Consider the following 27253-nt stretch of genomic DNA (forward strand, 5'->3'; position numbering starts at 1 on the left):
AGCCAGATTTGAGGAGTGACAGCCAGAATACTACTTTTCAAAGATTTTAAAACATGTTACAGAAGTGTTGCACTAAGTTGAGAGGTTGGGAAGTTATGAAGCACACAGCTGTATTAGTGCCCCTCTGCTGAATGACTAACGGAGCAAGCAGTGGCCTTTGGAAATGGAGGCAGAGTAATAAGAGTGTCAGTAAAATATATAATGCAGACAAAAAACATTGTCCGTGAGACTCTTCAAGGAGCTCTTCCAACAACAGTGTAACCTGCTTGAATCCTTCAGCTATGGAAAAATAATGTAATCAATATACCTACCATATAGCATGGTAGTATATTTATAATGCAATATATACAGTGTATTATACCTATGTACATAAACATATCTAAGCAGTAGAGAAACATAATGCATATGCTTTGCAAAGGAACTTTTTTTCAGCATATTGAAAAAAACCCCTAATATTTCGTCATCTAGAGTTACTTTACTTTTCCCAAGACACTAAAATAGCTTTAACCTATAATCATTTCCTATTGCTACATTTGAAGGTGAACTTCTAAATTTGATAGCAAAAAGAAATATAATTTCTGACTTCGTAGTGTGCAATTAAAGAATTCAAAGCATTATAAAATTACTCAGCAGGTCACTCTTCCAGTAAACCTCATTTATTCACATCTCATTTTCTAATAAAACAAAATATGTCTTACCTCTAACCCCTATAAAATTTCACACAGTGGACATAAAAAAGGGAATGTGATTCATTTTTTCCATTTCTACAGTAAGACAAAGCTTCTTTCATTCTAACCAGCAACGTACACGATCAGAATAATACATATTAAAATAAATTATTCTTTCTTAAGTCTATTTTCCTCTGGGCATTTCTTATCAGAAATCTGACTCGAGACTCAATAAGTAAGTTTGTTTGTTTTGTTTTTTCATAACAATGATTAGTAATGAATAAACAGAGCAAGTACTAAAGCTGGCTTTGCACCTACTGAATGCTGCAAGTGTCTGTACTCATTTGATATGCATCTAGCAAAGCTTGGATGTTCCCAGAAGGCCACTCCATGAACACTGAGAGAGCAGCGTCTGCTAGTGGTGCCTGTAAAAAGACAGAAAAGACAGAAGACGGAAAATACTTCTATAACTGAGACCAATTGGGAAAGAATGAACCTTATTTAAACTACATTCCATGCTATTTGAAAACACACACTGAAACAATTTCATGCAATGACCATCAGTATACAGAGAGTAGTATGAGATGCTGAAATACATTTCAACTTTCACTTTGTGGATTTTTATCAGTATTTTCCTAATTAAAAAGATTTTGATATTTTGACTAATTTTCACCCCTTTGCCTTATATGTACTGTCTAACTGATTTATTCTCAGCTTTTTATCTCTGCCTATAATGCATATGTGCATACATACATATACACCACAGACTCATGCATATATATAAGCTATAAGAGACAGAGTATGTGTACATGCATATACACTATATATATGTATTTGCAAATGTAAATATGTGGGGTGTATATAGACATATTCACATATATGCATATATACATATGTATATGAGTCTAATAATGATTATGTCTATAGCACAATGCAAACTATTTCTCCCTTTTTTATAATCATATAATTTAAAAATAATACTATACCTGTGGCACTGAGAGGACATCGATTGAATGCCATGTCCCCAGCTGGGGTCCTTTTCCACACCATTGACATCAAATAGTCTTCAGGACATATTTCATAAGGTGCTGCCCGTTTAGAAATGAAAATTTAAATAGAAACATAAATTTATTTAAAGCCGATATTTTATATCAGAAAAGTAAGTCTTCAATCTTGTATGAATTTTTCCCCAGACGTATATGTTCATATCATTTGGTTTAATTTTAAGAATAAAGTACAAAAATGCAAAAATGTGAAACCTGCATTTTTTGCATAATATCTGTCTTTGTGGTGGTATTTATTTCATAGAATCTGCATCTTTATTCTCTTTGGCATAAAATGCTTCTTAGGTTGTAGCTGCAACGCTAGTAAGTTTGAATCTTGTTCCACTATTTTGATCAATAACATTAGGCATCTATCAGTTGATGATATTTAACATGTTATAAGCTGTGATGATTTCTGACACTCACATTTTTGAAGATTTTTCTAAAACTTAAACTGTATTTGAAAGAATCAGTTCTGAAACTGCAGTTGAAACCTTGAATGTGCTAAAGGTATCATATGAGAGTTGTATATTCTGAAGACCAAAAAGCAGGTTATTGCTTTGAAATGTGTTTCAGTACAAAATGCTAATCAAGGAAGTATAGTCAATAATGTGCGACTGCATGGCTATGAAACAAAATGGCCTTTTACTGGTTATTGCAATACTATTTAGAGGGAAAAATATTTTCACAATTTTATAGTATCAGAATTGCAAAGGGAAAAAAAAGATTCTGCAAATGCTTTATGCTTTATTTTCATATGGTCATGACACATAGATTCCTTTCGGTCTTATTATTTTTACTGTAGATTCCCAATTTATGATTTTTGAGTTAATTAGATGAACACAGCAAACATCTCGCTGAAGTCATCTAACAACTTAAAGCACTGACAATTGCTAGTTACCAAAATCTAAATAATTTGAAGGTCAGAAGAGAAAACTCATGAGTTATTTAAAAGGCTTTTTATAAGTATTTCAGGAAAATTGTAACCCCGCTGTATTACAGCAAAGCAGTCACAAAATAAGAAAAAGGAAAAGAGAAAGGAAATTCTATGACTATAACAGGGTAATAAGGCAGAAAGCGATTCAATGATTCACCCATGATTGCATGGGAAATCTCCAGCAGACTACAGATCTTGCTCATCCCATAACCTACCTCCTAAAACTGTCCATCTTCCCTGTTTTGTATTTCTGCTGATGGAAGAGTGAGGTAAGGGAACTGAGAGGACTTCCACACAAAGCTATACTCTCTCTTTGTGGAGGACAAAGAATACCTTGCAGATTGCTCAGTAATACTAATATGAATCACAGTTGGGCAGAAAAATTGCTTGCTAAATTTGCCTAGCCATCAGCATTCCTGAATCGAGACAGTTTGTGCTGCTAAAAAAGCAAGAGAACCTTTAATGGCCAATACCAAAGAAAGTTGCTTATATTCATAATCTAGAATACTAAAACTGCTTCAGGCATGCCCCCAGAATTAATGCATCAGGCTAGTGCTACAATGGGAAAAGCCAGATTTTGATAAAGATGAACCATCTGGTGACATAAGCAAATGCAATTACCATGCTATTATGACCTTATAAACAAAAGAAATGTTCTGAATTGGGGAATGTAAATTAACATAATAAGGAGGTAATATTATAAATTACATACATTTGTTAAACCTAAGAGCTCTATGAGAAGAGTATTCGTCATGCAGCTGTCGTCATTTTAACCTGTTGTGCTCAGAACTAAACCTCTTCCTTCCAAATACTGAAGGTTAAATGTGAGGCGTTTTTTCCTGAAAAAATATATACATGTATATATATGCATAGAATCATAGAATTGCAGGGGTTGGAAGGGACCTCTAGAGATCATCTAGTTCAACTGCTCTGCTAGAGCAGGTTTACGTAGAGCAGGTACTTCTATATACACTGTATTTTCTCCTTTACATGAGCAAGTAATAGATTTTCCATCTATTTGGAAGGGTACTACTTGTGTGCTTTTCTGTCACACTTTCCAGAACTCAAGATTATGTTTTAACTTTAGCCCAGTACCAGAGATAACCTGTGCACCTCTGTGTTGTGTTCAAAGTCAAAGGCATTACCAGGACCCATAGTTATCAGAAAAGAGGTGTGGGTGCAAGTCAGAGCTTGGAAGAGGTATCACTTAGCCCAAGCAATTAAGTTTTTCCTGGTCTATGGCTGATTCTGTCTTTCAACACATTGTACAAATATCTTGGATCAAGGAATGCTGTGCATAAAAGCAAACCCGTTCTTCCCAAAGCTAAAGTATATCTGGCAGAGCTTACTAATCAGGCATCCACCCACATCAAAGCATCTGTGAGGCTCCTACCCATGTTGCCCATGGAGACATTACAGTCGCATTGGAGTGGCATAATATGTCTGAGTTTTAAAGCCTCACTGGCCCAGCTGGCTCTGATCAGGACTAGTTCAAGTATTTCTGTAACTACGACACAATTAATTAATAACACACTCACAGATAAATGAGTTAGTTGTACAAAATCATAGAGCACTGCTAAAATTCAAAAGCAAAAAACAAATACTAAGGCAAATTTGCTAAAACTGGCAAATAAAAAAGATGATCTCTCACTGATGATGTGGTTCAGCAATATCTTTCCACATAGAACATGTACTCAAATTTACCACATTATATCCCTGTAATGATAGGCCTGAATTCATCCCACCTAAACACACTCAACAAAGTAATTAGTCTATAACCACAGTCTTCCTCTGACACTACTGCTGAAACAACAGGTAATCCACCCACCTGGGATCAGAGGAAGCTCTGTAGAGTACACAGACAAGGCAAGAGATATACAACCTCACAGAGTTTACAATCTACCTAGGCAGCTACTAAATATGGGACAGGGTAATGAAGGGCAAAGCAAGTTAGCCAACAGTACACGGTAGCTCACAAATGAAGCTAGATGTGCAGTTCCTCTCTTGAATTCAAATTCAATGCCACAGGCAAAATTATCTTAAACAAAGGCAACAGAAAAAAAAAAGCCTTCAAATGTCTTGAGGAGTAGTGTTACAATCAGAGACAAAACAAAACCCCAAGGTTTTTTTTTAGTATTTATTTCTCATATTCTGTTTTATGTGGCTAGTATTGCCTCTGAAGAAATGTTCTGCCTTCTGTAGGATGCCATTAGCTTGTCTTTGTCAGCAGTTGTGCACTGTTATTTTTTGTTAACAAACAAGGTAGTCTATAATTGCTTTCAGGAATATTTTGGGGAAAACAATTTCAATATTATGCTTTCTACTGCTGACTATAGGCTTATGAGAAAAATACTGGGGATTTTTTTTTTTAGTGAAATCTGGGTAAAGCATAAATATTGGAACATATATAGAATAGAAATAACAATTAGGGAATTAAGTATTTCTGGAAACCAATACTATATTACTGGAATCTAAGACATTCTTAAAACTGCTGTAAGAACATGGTCCTATTTTCAGAAAAATAAATTTACAGAAGTCTTGTCTCACATATCTTAGTTTTTGCTGACATGTTTGATGGGATTTACCTTATTTTTGTTACACATTTCTCTCAAAGTTTCTGATCAGCTTGCTATGTAACGCCTTATCAGTCACGGATTGCGATTTCTTCTATTACCTAGCTGTCCCCTTTATTCCTTTGGGACAGACCTATTGCTCATTCATCCTGTGTAACATTTCCACAGTGATTCCTGCATGACAAGCTGCTTAGCAAATCTAGAAGGTTTCTTCGTTTTGCTTATTTGTTTCCAGTTTTCTGAAGTTATGTTTCAAAAAAGGATACTTTGAGTGCAGAGAACTAACTCCTTAACACTGCTAATCTACTAGAAGTGGAACCTAACTTTAGACATTTGAGATACAACAAAGGAGCAATGACTGAAACCAAAGTATCTTCAGATCTCTGTTTTTCTTTCACAGATTATTATACAACAGAAGGAAACAACCACAGTTTTAAATATATAATTTTGAACAGAAATAAATCACAAAGAATGATACTCAGCATGTGTCCAGAAAGCAATTTTGTTTGAGAAACCAACTTTCCGATAATTCTGAGCCTGCCATTCTTAGTGCTGCTTATATTCAGCTTCTATGTGCCTGATGTAACCCAGTCCCTGCCCAAACCATTTTAAGAGAATCAGTATGAGCAAGATCGACAATGAAGAAAATCTTTTATAATGTTCACATTACGTGAACAGTTCTGTTTGCGAAGTATCTTACTGACAGCACATAGCATCCTAGAAAAAGGTGTTATTCTCCTTTTGCTTCTACAGTTTAAAGTCAGCTATAATTTAACTTTCTGTAAGCCTACAGACCCGTGAGTGGTACAAACAGGTGCAGCTTCATCCACTTACAAATACATTATGCTGAGAGTCTGGTCTTTTGCTAGTGGCAAAGCAACACTAATATAAGAAAAAATTAACATTTTAGTCTCTCAAATTTTGCAATGTCTTACACAGAAAAAGAAACCACAGAAACAGAAATAACTTTTCTGAAATGTTTTAGGGCTATGGAAGAAAAGCATATGAATCACGAAATTTGCTTATACTTTGAACAATAATCTGTTTATAGAACTTTTCAATTTTTCTTGGTCTTTTTAAAATGTAAATCTGTAAATAATTCTATAAAATTTTAATAAATTATCCACTGTCTACATTTAAATCTGAGATGCTTTAGTAAATGTCAGTCTAGAAACAGATAAATCTGCTATTTATGTATAAAATTCTGTACAATATAGCTTGTTAAAAGGTGCTTTAGGTTATTGTTTCTATAAACATGCTAATTCTAATCTGGAATTAATTAAGTAAATAAACAAATTTAACAAATGGCAAACAAAGCTCTGTGTGCACTTGACTTACAAATACATCTGTAAAAACTTTATTAACAGCAGGTGGCAACCTTTGAAAATTGGACTGCAGCAGCCTGGCCTTACCTTTATATACACAAATGCAAATTATTTCAAGAATGGTTTTATAAGCCGAAGCTGGCTGATCAGAATGTCTGCTTATTGAGGAAATTCACATTAACCTTCTCTTAGTTCTGTGCTTTTATAGAGGAAGCCTGCATTAACTACGGAAATTATAATTTGTTTAGGAATCCAATGCAACTACTGTTTTACAAATAATGAATGTTTTATTAAAATTACAGAACTCATTTGAGATGTAAGCTAGATTTGGTTAACTTTTCCACTTTTCCAGAATAGTATTATAACTTTATACCTACAAATAAGTTTCTTTGTTGTTCTTCAAATGCAATGAGATTCATTGTTCTACTGCACTGCAAATACCTTGAAAACTGTTCTTTGATGGTTGTCAAGGAATAAACATGCTTCTTATGAAAATGTGGGCTTGATAACATAGTATTCACATCTGATATATTTCCTGTTTCCTGGCCCAAAGCATCCCTGCCATTTAAGTCCTTCGACAAGCAAAGAACAGAGGCATCAAAACGTCCAGAAGTCAAAGAGACTGCAACATTGATTTTTGCTACTTCCAGGCTTCCAGTTCAGAACACATAATTTCCCAAGTGAACGTCTAAGATATCCTACACTACTGACACCTTATTTCATTACCTTACACCTATCCAACCATGCATTTTTTTACTTTAGGACAATGTGTCTTTACAGATAAATATGATCAGATTCACCAGCTGCTCTTTATTTATCACTTTTGAAGAAGCTCAACAGTAGACTTTTATTAGCTTTTAGTGGGAAAGACATTTGTTGTGAGGGTAAAGTGCTACAAATAAATATTTTTAAACATACTTAAACAGGCAAGATGCGCCTTTTTGATTCTAAATTACCTTCCTTTTTATAAAATGTTGCTCATGTATTCATTCATTCTATACAGTGCATTGAGGTTCACTTTTTTTTGCCTTATCTTTACTGCACTGAACATTACCCCAAATGTATTAAAAAGATGTCTGTTGTACAATGGATGAAAGGAATTCCATGATTTACAAAACCAGTCATGATACTCTGAGAAACAGTGCCTTCAGAGAAACAGCACATTCATTTGATAATTTCTGTAGCAAATAATTGTTGCTCCAAATAATGTAGGCATACCTAGGTAGTAAAATATTTTTCTGGCAACTATCTATATTATATGGCAGTTTGTTTTATTTTGCATTGCTCATATATCCAATAGGGCTAGTTTACACCTAACTACATAAACTCTACTGAGAAAAACAGCAGTGACTTGTCTAAAGCAAGGCCAGATGTGACTCTTCAAGGCTACTGCTCTGTGGACATTGATCTTGTCTCTCCTAAAGACGACCATTAAAGTAAGCCAGACTCTAGTGTAGATAATAACAACGATTGTATTTGCATCTCACCAGGACACCTCTGTTCACTGCACCTTCTAACTTCCTCTCCAGTTCCTTCACACTGTTGCCCAGTCACAGCAGCACCTTGACAGATTCTTATTCGTCTTTCCCAGCCACCATCACAGGATTTGGAACAGCCACTCCAGTGGCCCCACTGGTTCCACTGGCCATTTGCTGGTGGGAAAAATATAGTTACAGTGGTGACATAATGACAATCATAAAGGAGGTCATTCTTTTTTTCTTGGTAAGAGAAGAAGGCGCCCCTGATATAAATAACAACGAAAGAAGTGGTAGATGTAGATGCATGGAAGTCTCTATTTGGCTCCTAAATATGGGATTGCTGCCTCAATAACTTGCATCTTGAGATAAAATTAAAAGTATTGGCACACATTAGATAACACTGAGACTGCAAAACAGACATAGTCCCTTTTATATTTTTCTCTATATACTTGCACAGTACTGTTGTATCATACACATTTACAATGTGCATAACCACCTTTAAAAAAATTAAATAAAAACACTTTTGCATGTAAGATTTTAGGAGCTTCATTTTTACATGCTCTGACAGTGGAAAACAAGGTGAAAAGTAGGTATAAATGTAATTTATCCACCTTGGAAGGCTGATTTTATACTGTCAGAGGATCACAAAGTAGTCTCAACGTACAATGGAATCAGCTCTTACACATTCACTTTCTAGGCTTGCAAAACACTGTAACAAGTTTTTCAGCCCTCAAACATGTATTTCTGAAAGTGATGAATCTCCTCTAAATGTTGATAAAACCAGTGTCGCCCAACAAGCAGTCTTTCCGGACATACTCTGTAGCTTTTTATCTCCAGATGGCTCCTCAAATAAGGAAGTGCAAGGCCCCAGGCCTCCCTCTGGAGGTGGATGCTCTGCCCCCTTGTAGGGCCACAATGGCCCCAATGCCTGCTGGCGTATCCCCGTTTCCTGGCTCAGAGCTACTGGCCAGACTTGTCCCTGAGCCTCTCCTGTGCAGGAGAGGCAGAGCTGTAGCTCCCCACACCCACCGCTACTCACCGGTGCACTCGGGGTTATAGCACTCGCGGCTCTCGGCCCAGGGCCCTCGGCACTCGGAGCCGCCATGGGCTGCTGCCGTGCACTGCCGGCTCCGCTGCTGGGTGCCATTGGAGCAGGTCACCGAGCACTGGCTCCACGGGCTCCACTCCTGCCACTGTCCGTCGACTGCCACGGCAGGCACAAAAGAGATTGACACAGCAAAGTTACCACTGGAGCTGGACAAACCCTTGCAACTTCCTCCTAGGTTAGGGAGTTTCAACTTAGGCCTGATGCAGCCCCGCAGACTGGGCATAGCCTGAAGATGCTTGACTTCTTGCAGCAATGACAAGAACTGCCACTGTGTGCTACTTTAAAAGAACTGTTTTCCTTCTTCAAATAAAAACATCTAACTGTATACTGATATAGCAAAGGATAAATTACATTTTTGCTCACATACGATACAGTTTGAAAGACCTTATTAAAAACAAAGCCTTATTAGGAAGATTGGTCTTGCCTTTTTAGGCAAAAGTGTTGGACAATCTTCTACCATGGAACCTCTGAGCCCTTCAAAGTGATTTATTAGAGCTGTGGCAATTGCTCAGATGGGTCAGCTTGTAAGATTACCGGTTCTGACCATGAAAACAGGTCTCTAGAATTGAATAGGAAAAGAGTAACAGGAGTTACCACTTTGCCTCACATACAGTGTCTGTTCTCTACACTTATAATGCTGAATATACTTTTATCATTCATCCTCCCTGTAAGTTAAATTATCCCAGTTCTTCAGCATTGTTTGAGATAAAATGTAGGAGGACAGGAGAAGCCTGCCTTCCTTGTGAGGTCTGCTTCTGTGTTTGCATGTTGCATAATCTTCTTTCTGAATTTTTCAAGTTGAATTTTTAAACAATCTAGAAATTAGGACTAGTTCTGTATTTATTGCTTTGTATTAGTCCATACATTTGAATTTAGATGAATATTGCCAATAGTAAGGGTCTAGAACTCTTATTTTTAGTATTATATATCAGAAACCATCTTGAGGGAAAGGAAAATATTTTTAAAAAACAAAATAATAACAAATATAAACCAATTAATTTTCCATTTAAGTGAAAAATTACAAGGTCTATAATAGATAATAGGACTAGACAGTATTATTGTAAATGTGTGTTATGAAATGTGCTATTACTGATTGTGCTAATTCAGAATCCTGTGTTCCTTCAGACTTCAGCAATCATCAGTTCCTCTGTGCACTTTCAAGTTACCCAGTATAAACTCAAAATGTAGGTTGTAATACAATTTTGATTAATAATCCTCCTTGAAAACCTGGTTTTATAACTACTATTGACATAAAGGCACCACTGCTGAAAACTGGTAACTTAACTTGGCATACTTAACAGCCCCTGATTTCAGGATTCTTCTAAAGGATGGTTGGAACAGCAGCCTCCTCAGTTGGTGATGTTAATTAAAACAGGAAGCAGAATCTTTAAGCTAGTGATTTAACATACTATATCTGTATGGATGTTCAGTGAAATGCAGAGGTGAATTATTTTACTGTTGCCTGACAGTAACTGCAGAATATTTCTAACGGTTCAAAGATACTATCCATATCTCTAATGCACAGGATCTCAGCAACCAGCGAATTAAAGGGAAAGAGTTTCTGAGCCTTTTTCCCAGAGTTCTATATTAAACATTCTATCTAATGCCTGGTTGTAAACTGCTTCTCAATACAGATGCCTCTGAAGCTATGAAGCTGTGCCCTGATAATTTATTCAGCAAAAAATGGAAATCTTCCCAAACATGGAAGCTAGTTGCACTCATTAATCATAAAAGCTTTATGTGAAGAGGAAAACATTATGGAAATCACATCTCAATGCACCCTCTTCAGTTTTATTCATTTCTATATAGTATTATTCAGAGTAGGAAAGATCAAATCAATTATTATAGTGTCTTTGGACAAAACTCATTCCGTGACTTCTCATATATATTTCACACATCTCCCTTCTTTATCTGTAGGAGAAAATAGCATGCAAATTTTCTATTTCAGAAATAAGGTTAAAAGAATAAAGAATTCAGCATGACTATTCCCTTATAAAATTGAATGTTCAAATTTCAGAAACTGTTAATGTTTAGCAAAGATTTAAACTGTTACTTTTAAATGAAACCAGTATATAACTTTCTCTGGTGAAAGTCATTTAGGTACAAACAAATGCTCAAAATCCAGAATTCTCAAATAACTGCTTATTTTGACAGGTTAGGTGTAGTACATTTTGTGCTTCTTTGCAATACTGAAGTTATCTGAATGCATTACTTTGTTCTCTGCTATTTTTATTTGGCATTTTTCTTGTTTTCAGCTTTGCTTCATGCCCATGTATTACGTTAATTACTTTTGTGTAGGCACGTGTAAAATTGCATAGCTGCTAACTTGACCAAAAACTGGATTAATTAAAAATTTTTGCATCTGTATTAAAGACTAAAACTTTTCACAAATTTTGTCCTAAAGCTGGAGTATGCTTTGCCGGCCAGGAGAAAAGTGAAATTCAACTTTAATGAAAATCTAAGAAATTTCATTTTCAATTGGTGAGGCATTAAGCTCCATTTTTTTTCCTTCATCTCTGTTTTCAAATCATCAAACGATCATTTGCTAATGAAATGTCCATCAACCCTTTTCAGGAAGAGCCCTGGTCATGGAGAATCTATTTGCAGCAGTGTTGTGAACTGTGAATATTCAACAAGCCTACTGGAAGGGTGACCTTCATGTTTTCAGACAGAACTTACAAAAGAAATTTCTCACCTTACAGCTACCCAACGCCTTTTTGATAGCTGAGTATTACAATTAGTTCAATAATTAGATATTTAATCTTCCATGTGGTTATTGAACTCATGCATATATATACACACATATATATCTGTGTGCATTTGTACAAACATACACATGCATAGACACATATTGAAAATTGTGGTCAAACTTAATCATAGTCTATGGACAAAACTTCAAAATCAATTTTGAAAGAATAATTTTTTTTTTTTAGTTAGTTTCAGTTTCAGTGGGTGGAAGATTTAACATGAAGCCCACACATTGTTTACTTGGTTAGGGATAGTTTTTTTGAACGTGGTTTAGCAACTAACTCACAGAAATAAAGCACTTAAAATTCTGACCATAAGGGATTAACTGGGATTCAAATAATGCCCTAGTTTGTGTCAGCCTTTCTCTCCGTACACATATAAATATTACCCTTTGAATAAATTAATAACAATTAAAATTTTAAAGTTTCCCAAATACATTTGTTATATGACAAGTAAATAATTAGTGAACCACAAACATAATTCATATAGATATGGTGGACACGAACTGGGTGACCTCTGAAATGTCTCCCTTTAAACCACACTGAGAGATGCCCACCTTTTAGTTCTCCAAGAACCATCATGAATCAAGATTGCCTAAACAACATACAGTGCCCTATAGAGACTCGAAGAAACTGTCTGCTTGTGCAATAACTTGCACAAAGTTACCTTCTGATTATATTCTTTAAACACTGACTACAGTCAGAATTATGAACCATATTAGTCTGTCTACTCACTTTGCATATTTTATTTTTTTTTCCTGTCTGCAAAGGGCAATAAAAGAAATCACAAAGAACCCGTATCAAATGCACTGTAACAAAGCAGAAAGTTGTTATATGAGCTCACCAGGGCAGAGTGCAATATTGCAAGGTTTATGTTGTGTTTCAGGTCCATCACATGATCTTCCCCCATACTGGGGAGGTATACATGACCTCGTCCTAGTTCTTTGGCCTCGACCACATGTGAATGAACACAAACTCCAAGGTGACCATTCCTCCCAAACGCCATGCACTGCAACAAACCAAACAGATTTTAACCAGAAACAGACCCAGAAGCAACAGAAGGATTTCAGAATAAACAAGATCAATGTTCTAAATGAGAATTATTTTGCCAACTTCAAGGAAATCAGAACATAAGCACTCTTCAGCACTGGGAAATAAATCCTTTATAAAATTAAATTAATTTAAATCTAAAAGTATAATTACTCTAACATGTATTTCACTTTGAACCCTTTTCTCTAATCTTTAACACCATTACAACACTTTTTTTGCTGTCATTCTTTTAAGAAAGATTCCTTTTTCAAAACTCAGTTATGTTATTTTTGGTGCCTGATTTGAGATATGTTTATTAGTCCTGATTTTCAGGAGATTAGTCTTTGTTAAAATCAGGCATATAATTTCTGTCTCAAGGCAACTCTAAAAACTGGAAGAAATATAAATGAAGGTATCTTTTTAAAATATAGACATAAACGCAATCATTTTTTACTGTGTCAACATCATAAATTCAGGCTGTTCTCTTGCAATGGTTTCACTTGTTCAAATTCTGGTGAAAACAGTGCAGCACATGTGCTTGCTTATCCTACTCAAAAATTCCAAGACCACATAAGCAAAAGAGATTTGCGCTATTTCTTTACGTGAACATATTCATTGATTTAACAGAAACAGTAATACGTGTTACTCTATACTAAAAAAAAAAAGTTCATTTAACATGATTCAAACACCTTTAGAATACACAATTAATTACGAACACATACCAATATTTTTATTTCCAAATATTTCATAAATTTACTTGAAGAACCATAGAAGATGCATCTTTCTCTACCTTAATTTTTAGGAGAATCTAATATACATCATCCATATGAGCTTATACACCACATGCAATCCCTTTTCAGAAACAATTAGGTAAAACTTTCAGAAAGTTATCTAATATATTATAGGCAAGCATATACTGGTAAGACAATTCCATACACACACTGGTAAACCAGTTCCTTATAAATTGAAAAATACTACAAGACAAACTTTGGTTATTTTTCTTGTGCTTAAATAAAAGCAGTTGCATGGGTTTAAATTAGGATATGTGAGAACAGGAATGTAGTAATAAGAACTGTAGTAATGTTAGGCATTTAACAAATGGCATTCAGAGACTTGGTACCCAGACTGAGCATCATACTCAGTATGATATAACTGTGTGTTTCTACAGCTCTGTTTGAAGCGTATCTGGAGAGTGAAATAGTGTTCAGCATTTCAGTGTACCATTTGAAATGGTTCACAACATTACACAAGAAACAGATTTTCTGGTTTGTCCTCACTTTTTTTCATCACTGTGAAAGAACTTCTCATGTTCTCAAATAACTTCATTTGCCCTGAAGGCTTGTATCACCTGCCCAGTTTCTACAAATAAAACCCTTTTCTTGTAGGGATCAGAATAACATTTCTTGAGGTGAAATTCAGTTGCCTGCAATGTGGAAAGAGGTTCAGCTCAGTGGCATATTATCACAATATCATCAGGAAGATGAAGGGAAATTCTGCATGTAGGTAAGTTCTATTGCATTTCATTAAATGTAAGGAAAACTGACATTTCAGATGCTGTGTTGAGGTAAAAGTTTGTTAGCTAACTTCTGAGAAATTGTACCTGACAAAAACCCACCAAGTTTCATTCAGGGAAGATTTTAACCCAGAAGATAACAGCTCAATTGGTAGAAGTTTATTTAGTTGGTCAGGTGCAAGCGATCAAAAAGCTCAATAATTATTCTGTCCTACATGGTTGGATTTATTAAAATTATTCTAAATATCACATCAATCTGCATTATATTAGAAAAAACCCCAAACCAACCCTCAGGAACATTCCAAATTAATGTAAAAGTGACAGATTTTAGTCTAGTTATTTTAGAAAACTTGAATAACTGTGACATTTTTCCAAAACCAGGAACCTAACTCTTCTAAAATTAGTAAATTGATTACTATATCTGCAAATAATCCTTTATGTTTGATTGTTGTCAACAGGTATTATATGTACACAGCTCCTCTGATCCAGGCATATCACAGAATCACAGAATTTTCAGAGTTGGAAGGGACCTTAAAGATCATCGAGTTCCAACTCCCCTGCATGCACAGGGACACCTTCCACTAGAACAGGCTGCTCAGAGCCCCATCCCACCTGCCCTTGAACACCTCCAGGGATGGAGCCCCCACAACATCTCTGGACAGCCTGTTCCAGTGTCTCACCACCCTTACACTGAAGAATTTACGCCTGATCTCTAACCTAAATCTCTCTTTTTTCAGTTTACAACCATTACCCCTTGTCCTCTCACTGCACGGCCCTGTAAAAAGACCCTCCCCAGCTTGCCTGTAGGCCCCCTTCAGGTACTGGAAGGCCACTATGAGGTCCTCCCGGAGGCTTCTCTATTTCAGACTGAACAACCACTGCTCCCCTCAGCCTGTCCTCCTAAGAGAGGTGCTCCAGCCTTTGGATCATTGTTGTGGCCCTTCTCTGGACACGTTCCAACAGGTCCACATCTTTCTTGCGCTGGGGGCACTAGAGCTGAAGATTTTTTTTCTCTCTGGAAAAGTATTGGATTCTGAATCCAGACACATCTCTAAGACTACAATGATGTTTATCATATGAGAAATATTAATGAGAAAACAATTTGTCAGATCAGATTCCAAACAGCAGTCAGTAATAACAACCGTATAATTTAATCTCCTGATACTACAGTGGTTGATTGGAATGCTCAGGTGCAAGAACTTTAAAAAGTACAAAACAAAGCAAATCAAAATTAATCAAAATTAGAAAATAGTGTTCTGTACAAAACAACAAATTAGAAAGGATCTGACACTATGTAGACACAGCCTGAGCTTTTTCAGGGTACATATGTGTTTAAGTCTATTGTTTAATTTAGAGGTTGATTTGATATTATCAGAATGTTATGTTAGTTGTCTTCATTTAAATATGATAAAAAAATGTGCTGAAGGGCTCTTTAAAGATTTTGTTTTGAGCCAAAAGGTTGCATGTCTCTCCTGGCAAGAGTGAATAATACTTTGGTAATTTTGCATCTGAGCATAAGACAAAACCAAATGTTTCACTTTATAGGGCTGTGGTTTAAAGTAAGCTGTTTCCAAAATCATCTTCTGTGACAAATTTAACTCATTAAGTAAAACATTTCACAGTACCATCTAGTATCTATGGAATTGTATATCTGAAACTAGTAGATACGTAATACAGACAAGGATGGAAAATGCATAACATTGAGAAAACAAACAACATCAGAAAAAAATATCAAGTATATTTTATCTGGTCAATGCACCATAGGAGTGCCCAATATCCAGATCAGCTTTAAAAGAACATCTTATTTCAAAGTTTCTTACCTTTAAATATTTTTTCTGATATTTCATTTACCTTTTCCTTCTTTAATACCATTTTCTAAATGTAAAAAACCCTATAATATCTGATGAATTATAGCCAGATGAGCTATGCCAAACTACACCATATGGAGAACTGGCCCACAGAGGAGCTACTGTTTTCTGAAAAACAGTTTCAGATGCAAGATTCATTATTTGGGATAAAAATACTCAGATTATTGCCAACTTATCTGTCAAAAACATTGCTAGCACAACGAGTTTGGATTACTGCAGAGCATCTTTCCCTTCTCTCTACCACTCTATGAACCTAATCATATTGAAGTGAACACCCACAGTGTTCACAACACAAAAATGCTGTGAAGTGGGAGGAGGCATGAGGCCATGCTGGCCTTCATCCTACAAGCATATTTTGGGATTTTTTATTGGGGTTTAAATGATTTTGATTTGTTCAGCTTTAAACTTAACAGATATTGGAAAGCTATTATAATCTTTTATGTTTCATTGTGAGTGGTATCATGGATTAATATGGTAAATAACTGCATCTAAGCAGATGCTACATTAAAGGAATTTTTAAAATTAAATGAAGGGGTTTGCATGCACAGTTAAACTCAATTATGAACTATAGGTTCCTTTACTATAGCCTGAATTGTCCAGTAAAAAATCTTTCTTAAATTCATAATAAGTAAACTCAGCAAACTTTCTAATAGCTGTCCCCTAACCTTGACATTTAAGCCATACTTCTACTATACTTCTGCCATGCCTCTTTCTAATTATAAACTTAACTTTTCCTTACTCTTATTTTCTTCCTCTTAAGTGAAGACCTGAACTTCCAGAGCATAGATTACTAACAAAAAAAACTATAGGAATTAAAAAACATAGGGGTTATTTATCGGTAACAATTTTGTTAGCGTACTATGCAGGCACAGAATATATCAAAATGTGCAATGTTTCAGCAATATCTCTAAACTTCATTGACGTGAGCCCTATGAAAAAAAAAAACAAGAGATGAGTAAAGCAGCCTTAGCATATCACAGCAGCCAAAATATAGCTTTTGAGCACACGAATATTTGAAATAATTTAGGGAATTCCTGGTCCTGCCATGTCTTGCTTAACCCATAAGCTGAGTACTGAGCTTCAGCTAAATTTCATGGTAAAAGCTGTTGAAGGCAATGGAGAAGGAGAAATAAAAACTAATTGAGATGATCTTCGATTATGGAAATTCCACGTTCTTTATCTTTGAAGTTTTAGCTGTGTTATAAATGATCCACTAAGCTGAAATGAATCAGTGGCACTGCAGTAATGGGCTCTGAGATGTACTTGCTCACAAAAGGATGAGTGACAACAATGGTTACCTGATCTGTGATTTGTTGCCTACTCTGCTGCACTCTTCTAGAAGACTGTAGACTGAATTATCTAATGGACTCCTGCCCTGAAATAGTACTGACCCAGAAGAAATATAAATAAACAAAAAATTACATAAATAATGGTTCTTTCATTATTTTACAGATGGAAATATTCTGGAAGCTTCCCTTAGTATCTGCAAGTTTAGCAGGTTTCTTTGAAGCTTCCAGATGCATTCCTGAAATGTAGGCCAGGAGGCCACTCTGCATACTTTTTTATTTTGAAGGGACAACTTTTTGATTAGACAACACTATTCCAGCTCTCAAAATGCCACCTTTTCTGCTCCTTTTACTGATCATGTAAACATGTGATGTATATGCCCTAGTAGATTGTGTATTCATAGGTTATGAGGAGAGACCACTGTCCACTTATTTGTATGTGTACTGCTTCTACTTTACACTCTATGATATAAAATCTTATTCTGTTTAACAGAGTCCAAAAACTGAATGGAATGAGTTATGCAGGTCTGGGTAACAAGGCCAGACCCTGCCTATGTATGCACATGTTTGGATTGTTTCGTCAAATGTGTTTTAATTCTACTAGTGTACAAACTATGCATTTTATTATGCTTAGACCAGGGATAATCCTAACTGTGCAACTCTGGGTCAGATTACATAATGAGGACAGATGATATTTCGGCTGGTAACTGAAGGGATGTTTGAAAAAATAATGCAGCTGTGACTGCAAAAAGAACACTTCTAAACTGCCGTCTTGCACACTGCCACACAGTCGTGATCATGTAGCCAGACAGAGATGAAGATATATTAATAAGGTTACTGTAATTCTGTGAAACAACATGCAAGATTAAGCCCAGAAGACTAATTGTTTTGGAAAGGTAACTCAAGACACATAAAGATTATCAGAATCAGCTGTGGTGATATGAAAAGGAAAATATCTTGGCAGTATCACTGTTAGCCAGTGAGAACAGACAGCCATTGCTCAGGCATCTGCAAACAAAAGCTGTACGCTGAAGTGGGAGTTCATGCATAAGGAAAGAGCTCCTTTGTGACATGAGAAATATGGAGCACCCTTTTTGTGTGAGCAATGTTTGGAAGTATGCCAGAAAATGTGATTTTTTAAGAATCAGGTTTTTTTAAGTTTAACTTGGACAGGAAATTAATTACCTTGGCTTTTGCTTTACATGATTGTTTTGTTTTGTTTTGTTTTCATTCCTTACTGGAGAGAATGAAGATAAAATTCTGTAAAATTAGGTGATTTAAATGTCTTGCCTCTTCTTAGGTAATACAAAATGAGCAAGAAAGTAGACAGAACTGCATCCCACAGTAAGTGCTGGACTGTGATTTCATGCTTACACTTAATACAGTTTCAGAGGAATGTTTGTTCTTTACTTTTATAGTTCTCTTTTTTTCACTTACAATTCTTGTACTTTTAAGTTGAGAGTTTTGCAATGTATCCCACCTGCAGCAGAACGTAAGCTAGCCTAACCTCTTCAGAAATAGCTGCTACTTTTGTTCTGAAGCACGTCAAGTGATCAAATTCTGCCCTGTGTGGGGGTTTCTACCCTGAAATATTAGAAAATGCCATGTGAATTGCTTACCTAAAGCACAGTAATAAAGCATTAGGTGCTGAGAGCAGTTTTTACTACAGTGATGGTTTATCTAGAGACAATCTTTTAAGTTGCTTTCCATTACAGAGGTCCCCTAAATGCTTATATTGCTGTTGCAAAAACTCTGATGGGATCACATACGCACTTCCCTTTGGGTATTTTTCAACACACAGTAACGATCTGAGGGTTTAATTCTATACGTTGCTACTTACCGAAGTAAAGGCCAGGGGATTCTCTGTGTATGACAGTTTAGTTTACCTCAAAAATGGAGTGAGCTTCCCCTGAAGATGGCTCACCACCTTCTTGGGATCAAATATTACAAACAGATAAAGTATTTGTGCATCTGAAGGGAGGCATATATTTTTTTGTGCTTCAGACACAGCAGAGGAGAATTAATGTAGTCACAGGGCCTATAACTTCCCTTTTGCTTTCCATCCCAGTTTAATCAGATCCACAGCTAAAGTCTAAATGAACAAGGAGGGCTCTTTCAGCAATTAACTAGAACATGCCTGTCTCTTCTCCTTAGCATATAGCTACTGCTGAACTCCAACTATTTCCAGATCTCTGAGGGAAAAGGTGTAGGAAAACTGTGATGCAAGATAATGATGATGTTTACATTATGTCAGATGTAAAAGAGTTCCTTTTTGTCTGGTCTTTCTTCCTTTGACGGGTAACTGTTGCACTTTCTTGCCAGAACAATGCAAAGGAAAGTCTGTGAAGACATTCCTGTGCACAGAACATTGTCTGGCCCTTTGCCTAGAAACAGTATTCTAAATGCTGATACAATTGCAGAACTTATGAAATTCATGTTAATAATAATAAGATATAGTTTCAAATTCTTATCATTACACAGTTCAAAAACATCCACAATTTTATTTATTGGCTGCTAACACTACCTGGACAGAGGGCAGTGTTATTGCAAACCCTTGATTCTCTTAAAGGGCCGCTGCAGTGTGTCCCGTAAGGTGATACACAAGTTCTGGTTCGCACCTGCGACCCTTGACCACAAGTAACTGAACAGGTACTCCACTGGGCCCACTCTTCAACACCAGATTCACCTGTATTCAAGACAACAAACAAACATGAATATAGACATAAGTATTAATGAGACTTTCTTTTTGCTGAAGCTCATTATCGTCTGCTCTTATAAATCAAAGAAAAAAGTACCGCACCAAAATAAATATTTAAAAGTTCATGAAGTAAAGCAGCTGTGAAAATGTGCAATGAATAGAAAATAAAGACACCTACAAAGCTGCAGTCACATAACGCCTGTCAGAGGGAAACACTTTGATCACTTAGCATCATTTACAGCTTTATGAGAACTACTGCCCTTCAACATTTTAGAAACAACACTGCCCTCAAGATGCTAAAAGAACATAGACAACTCTTTAATATAATAGTAAAGGATTTATCTTTTATATTTATCCTTATGACTCCAGAATAAAGGCTAGGAAATAATTTGAGGAACTCTACCAATAAGGGAACTCTGATTAAAGACAAACAACCTCCTAATTTCTTTTATTTTCTTCAGCAAAAGTGAGTCATATAGCATTTGAGAGAAGTTTCCTGGCAAAAAAAAGAAGCACTTTGCTTACCAAATTTCAACATAAACGATGGGATGGGAACTTTGGTTTGTTTATTTAATACCCAGACCTGCTCCTTGATTTTGACCTACGGGTGTGCTAGACCTCATTGCTGCATATAGTACATACCATAATGTTAAAAATTGTCAGATGTGATATATTAATACCCTACCTTTGAATAGTGTAGTATTTTTTTAATTGTTGAGAGATAGCATGCTATGTTATTTCTATTTTTTTGAAATCAAGTACTGCATAAAGTCTTCTTCCATGGATGTTCAGGAAAGATTGCTTCAGATTTAGTTTCCGTGAACAGCCACACACACAATTCTGAAATTCCTTTCCCCAAGGCATTAATATTTAGAGAACTGGAACCCCTAAGTATTCTCAGAAAGTAAAAGCAAAAATAATGTGCATATACCTCACTCAACAATTCCACTAAGAATCAATATAAAATGGCATGATGAAGCCTCTGTTACCCTCTTGACTTTTTAAACCCAAGTCATTTTTGAAACACATTTTTTTCTTTAGTGTCAGTGGCATGATACAACCTTCAGTCTTGAATAGCTTGCTTAAAATTTCAGTTATCTCAATATACATCTAGTTTTCCAAAATTTTGGGAATGTCTGCAAACCAGGAAGACTGTTGCTATTTCCAAGAGCGCAGAAAATTATATCCTGTTCCTTGAAACTGTGCTTTTGTAGTAAGTATCTGTTCAAGCTCTTTTTTTTTTTTTTTGTTTTTTTTTTTTTTTTCTTTCTGTAGGCCAAGTGTGAAACCTTTGCAAAATGCTTGTCTCTGCTAGTCCTCTAAGAAGCAATATTTTTAAAAGCAATGTGCTTCTTATTCAGTAACAAGACAGAATGCTCTATAATTAGCAGACAAATCCCTCTGCTTTTCATAAAATTGCATACAGTTATAACAATTTCTATGGACAAGAAAAAAATTATGAGATTTTTTGCATACAAAAATTCTCCCAAGTGATTTTTGTAGTAATTTCCTTTATTTTTTAGATGAAAAAATATAAGCATTTAATCACTGATTATTGTTAAATAATTTTTCTAAGACAAATTTAGCATTTTGATTAGATTGTTACGTGGCTTGGGTTCAGGTTAGGTGGTTTAACATTATAAATATAGCTAATATCTAGGTAGACAGTAACAATTATACAACGTGTTCTATAAGCCCTATGTACCTGGTAAAAATAGTTGTATCACTATGGGTTTCTAGGCTAATATTTTTGTCTTTTCCTACATGTTTGAAGTTTGACTTTGTCTTTGTTAAAATGGTTTAGATGAAAGGTCAAACAGCAGAAAAAGTCAAAGCTATGCTTCTCAAAATGTTCCTCATTATGTAAAACAGTCATATATTCTCAGTGTAAATTATCCATTCTCCAACACAGACTCAGTGACAGTGCATAGCTAATAAAATACAGAAGTGAAGTATTAAATATTTGAAATTCCAGATATTATAAAGTGATAAAAAGTTGCTCTTAAGCCTTGGTACACCGTGAAAAATAGGAGTAGCATGATACTAAAAATTGTGATTATATCAAGTGAATTTCAAAATTAATATTAATTATTAAGTGTTCTGAGCATATGTGTACTGTCCATTCACAAAAGGTATAATCTAGCGGTTTACTTCGACATATGTAAAGGAGAGAACATTTAAACATTTGCTGGAGCAAGATCCTCCACACTAACATGATGTATGGTGCAAAAAGAGTGAAATCAGACAAGATAAACAACTTATCTCACCAACTACTTTGCTTCCTTTTGCACAACACATTATGATTTTTTGGTAATTTTTTATTTGTCAGAGTATTTTGTACTGCTTCCAGTATAATTACTACTTATTTTAAAGTATTTTAAAGGAGGGAAACATCTTTATAGTCATATCATACTACAGTTAACTATTTTTAATTTAAGCCAATAAATACTTATTTATTTTCTAGAAAAAAAACGGATTGCCTATATAATCTGCAAATACATCTTCTTTTCTTTTCGTCTTTTCAATTTTTTTCTTTTCTGAAATAAAGTTTGCAAAATGGCTACTTTTTCTTTGCCTTGTAGTTTTAAGTTACTGGAGAACTATTACATTTTTATATCTGTTGTAATAAACCCACAATCTCAAATTAACCATTGGCAAGCTACCAAGTCCTTATTGTCCCCTGCTGCTCAATATGTAAGAGGAAACATAACTTACTGTATGGAGGGCCTCATTGATCTGTGTAACACTTACCTTTATTATACTCTCTAAATCCCAAAACACCTAAGGGAAGGATCAGTCCAAGCACATAAAATGACAAATATAGGACAATAAATTATTCACACAGTATTATTATTATTTTAAAATAAAATTATTCACTGCCTCAAATCACTCACAAAAAAACAGGAAAATACATATTTAAATACCAAATTTTAAAACTCTTCCTTTCCCAGCAAAATTTAGTGGATTAAGCCTGCTACTCTGACAGTATTACATGCTTTTCCTAAATCTTCTCCAGGACAATTCTGCATTCCTGTCTCTGCCTTTTTAAACCATACAAATATTCTATAGCACTTTTGCATCTGTTTCACTATTACACAGAATAAAATATTAAACAGGCTTAAAATATGTCACCTCATAAACTCAGTATCTGTTTACTTTAAAGTCTATTAGTCTTCTTGGTACATGAGTAAATTAATGAGACAGATACGTTAGAAAAAAAACTTATTGATCAGTTTGAGAAGCTATCACATTCATCACGAGAAAATGAATGCATTAGAGATGAAGAAAATATGCAATGATCAGTACAAAGGAAAATCAAAATGAAGAAGAGATGAAAATTAGTATGTCCAAAAAGAGCACAGTATTACTTAAAATGTGTTAACCTATAAAATGTAAAATACAGATTTCCTAGAAGTTGGGGATGTAAATTTATATGCTCTGCTGATACATGTCACATGCTTTCAGAACATGACTTTGAAAATCAAGCTTGTATAATGCTGAATGTTCATCTCCAACTCCACACACACAATCTATGAGGAGGTGATAGTAGGGTGCTGCATTTATAATGCAGTTCTCTAACACACTTAATAGATGCACTGCAATGCATAACTAAAAATTATCAAATACAAGTTTTACCTGATAATATGAAAGTTTTAGGTATTTATATGAGGGAATAAACCAGATCATCTTACCTATTTTTTGGAGTAATTGTATGAATTCAAGAAGCAGCATAAAAGCAAAGTCTATGTAGTGTATGTAATATTCTATGCAGTAAGTAACTAACATTATAAGTCTGAGCTAGGAATGTAAGTAATAAATTCTACTTGCCTAAACAAAAGCTGCATGGACATCAAGAGGGTTCTAGGCTACCTTCTTCTACTACATTTCCTTACAGCAGCATCTACTGGGAGTTAGCCATAAAAGTAGTCCTATAGATTAATAGGAGGGAAACAGACTTTTTCCTTCTAAAATCTTTGCCAAACAGTTCTACACTGATTGGCTATACATATATTTAGATTATTTAATACATTGAATTCTGCAAATCTGTTAAGTAAAGCACTCTACTACTAAGGAAGTCAACATGCAATATAAATAGAAGCAATTATAGATCTTTTACTAAAGTGAATATAAAATTGGAAGCATTATGTATGATTGACGCAGGCATACTTTCTATGTTAGTAGCTATGGAATACAGATAAGTTGTTTCAAATTCATACAATAATTATGGGGCACAAGATTTTCAATACAGTAACTTAAGGGAATGGAATGTGTAGGGAGAGTTAGATTTTACCAACAGATACACAGATCATTACTGATGTTAAAATGGGCAGTAGTTTTGGTGTATGAGAGCTTAATTCAACTCACCATTGAAATTTTGTCATTGACCTAAAAGGCAGTTGTGGCAACTGTTGGTAAACAAGCTCCTTTTGGTGTTTGATTTTTTGGCTTGCTTTGTTTGGGGTTTTGTAGTTGTTGGTTTTGGCTTAGTTTGGTTCGGTTTTTGGGTTTTGTCGTGCTTTTTTTGTTAAATAATTACTTCAGCTCTAGGTTTGTAAAATCATTTTTGTAACTTTATCTCAAGAAGATGAAGTTGCTTAAACAAAATTAGAAAATACGTTTTAGATTAAAAGCTGTTAGATAACTTGCACATCCAATTAAAAACTACTTACATCCAATTTCATTTAGCAATTATGAATCTGGAAGCTAAAGAATAGAGCATTGTACTGGGCCAAAGATAGTAAATGCTGAATGTACGCACATTAAACTCACCCTAGTAATTAATTTGATAAATGGCTAAAGCTGGGATTAGACCTCAGTCTATTTGTAAAGAAATTCTGAAGCATGTTCTTAACATCTTATTTCTAAAAAAGGTAATATGTCACAGTAAGCTGTCCTGTGTCTTGTATGTGTGAGACTGCTTCTACTACTAAAGAACTTCATGCTTACACAAAATTATTCAGTATCTACACTAAAATCCATGTTTTGGTAGCATCTACCTAATTCTCAGCTACTTTATTTATGGACTTTAACTGGTGAAAAAAAAAATAATAAATGATTCAAAAAAAGTATCAGCTTAGAAAACTGACAAATATGCAGCAAAAGATTATGGAAACATGCAGTGGTTTTGCTAAAATTAACAACAGTAAATAGAAAAATGTAACTGATGTATTACCAGTTTGTGCCATAAATTTAGCAGCATCAGCTTGTTCCTGAGGGACCCTTTTCTCATGAACAGATCGAGGTCGCTGACTTTTAATTGTATGATCTCCCATCATTCCAAATTCTAAAGACAGAATAAAGGTTTATGAAAGCTTGTGTGTAGACATTTCTCAAAAGTCACATACTGTCTCATGCAATATGTTCCTAAACATACCTGGAAGTTGCTGGTAAGAGTCAGGCAAGTGATCATGGCAGTTAACATCAACTTAACTTCGCTATACTCATCTTTTAATAAATATTTAAATTTGTGACTGCAGATTTGCAAACATGATTTTATTGTATGAACCAACAGTCAATGTTTTGACACATACTATAAATCAGCTGCACGACATGGGACAAAAACAATTATTCAAATGCAGACATTTTATTCCTGTATTTTGAATCAGTACAAACCACACCAGAAAATGATTGTGACAGTGTTAGACATTGCTGTTCTACAGCAGAGCCTGCTGTTCCTCCAGAGGACTTCTATTGCTGCACTCATCTTTCAGGCTGATGAAGCCTTCAACAAAGACAACAAGTCATTTTTGGGAATGGTGGAAATGCAAAGCAATAATAATTTAGCCAATGAACAGCTTAATTTTTAGGCTGAATCCAGCAGAACAGATGCTTCTGGATGTTATCCTTTCTGAAGCCTCGCAGTTATAAAAACTACAAGTTTCCGCTTGCCCTCAGAATTTAAAAAGAAGTCCCCATTGATTTTAATAGGGAAATCTACATAAAAATCAATGACATACAGGCCCAGAGTAGGGGAGACAAGAATGCCTCATTTTTTATCCTATCACTGCTGCACTTTTCCCTCCCTGGTCCTGCACAAACCTCTGAGCCTTCTACTCAGAGTCCATTTTTCCTTTCTGTGACAAAATGTGGAGGGTCCCTTGCACTCAGAGGGGGACTGCTGTGTCTTCAGCTCAGTTCCCTGTGGCCCTCCTGGGCACTCACAACTGTCCACAGCTTCACGCTACATATTCACTTTCTGTTGGGACTGTAATTTAGGAAGCATGTGTTGGGAACTGTGGATTTACATTTAAACTGCTTCAACTACAACTGCATGAAATTTCTGATGAGGCAGGTGTGTGAAGCACTAGGAATAAACATTATAAAAATACATTTCTGCTGGAAGGTTACCTTGCAAATGCAAAATTCAAAATTCTCCCTAATTTGTAAAGTCATGAAGAGCATAAAACTTACCTTCCTGCCTCAAAAGGGGCAAAACATTGTATAGGATGTAAAGGCTACTGATAAATATTATTTGCAAACACATTGTTTTGGTAAATAATAAATGTAACATATTTAAATTTCTATATAGAGTAAATAAATAATAAAAGGCAAAGATATTTTTAAGGGGTCAGTTGGCAGAGCGAGTGGGTTTTTTTCCTTTCTAGTAAATTATTAATATATTTCTTCAAATTAGTATTTCTTTTTGTAAATATTAATTAATGGCATCACTTAAAATATAAATTAAATTATTCATTTGAGAACACCAATACAGTTTGCATTCTAAAGAGAATATTTTACAATCTATTAAATAAAATATAATTTGAGAATTAAACATTCAACATTTTAGTACATCCCAGAAACACATATAAAAGCTAATGATATCTATTCATATATAATGTATATATTTATGTATTTATCTATATGCATGTATATGTATACTAGCATATCCATGTTATAAAATTTTGTGAATATATTCGAACAAAATACACCTCTTCTACAACTCCTCTGATTTAAGATAGATTTTTATTCTGTGGGCAATG

The 27253-nt window shown here is 35.0% G+C and overlaps 1 protein-coding gene across 9 annotated transcripts in view; it reads right to left on the reverse strand.

Moving 5' to 3' along the window:
* Positions 1-27253, reverse strand: part of ADGRB3 (adhesion G protein-coupled receptor B3) — a 464008-nt gene that overhangs the window by 254922 nt on the left and 181833 nt on the right. For 7 of the 9 annotated variants that reach the window (XM_051613843.1, XM_051613841.1, XM_051613840.1 and 4 more), the window contains exons 3-10: positions 25447-25557; positions 23025-23054; positions 20100-20261; positions 12724-12888; positions 9064-9228; positions 8034-8198; positions 1655-1756; positions 987-1093 (exon numbers count right to left, since the gene is read on the reverse strand). In XM_051613843.1, coding sequence (XP_051469803.1) covers positions 987-1093; positions 1655-1756; positions 8034-8198; positions 9064-9228; positions 12724-12888; positions 20100-20261; positions 23025-23054; positions 25447-25557 — 1007 coding nt within the window. The remainder of the gene's footprint in view (positions 1-986; positions 1094-1654; positions 1757-8033; positions 8199-9063; positions 9229-12723; positions 12889-20099; positions 20262-23024; positions 23055-25446; positions 25558-27253) is intronic. The other 2 variants (XM_051613838.1, XM_051613842.1) reach the window with 2 other exon arrangements.

The sequence above is a fragment of the Apus apus genome, chromosome 3 (genome assembly GCF_020740795.1).
Source record: "Apus apus isolate bApuApu2 chromosome 3, bApuApu2.pri.cur, whole genome shotgun sequence".
Classification (NCBI taxonomy): domain Eukaryota; kingdom Metazoa; phylum Chordata; class Aves; order Apodiformes; family Apodidae; genus Apus; species Apus apus.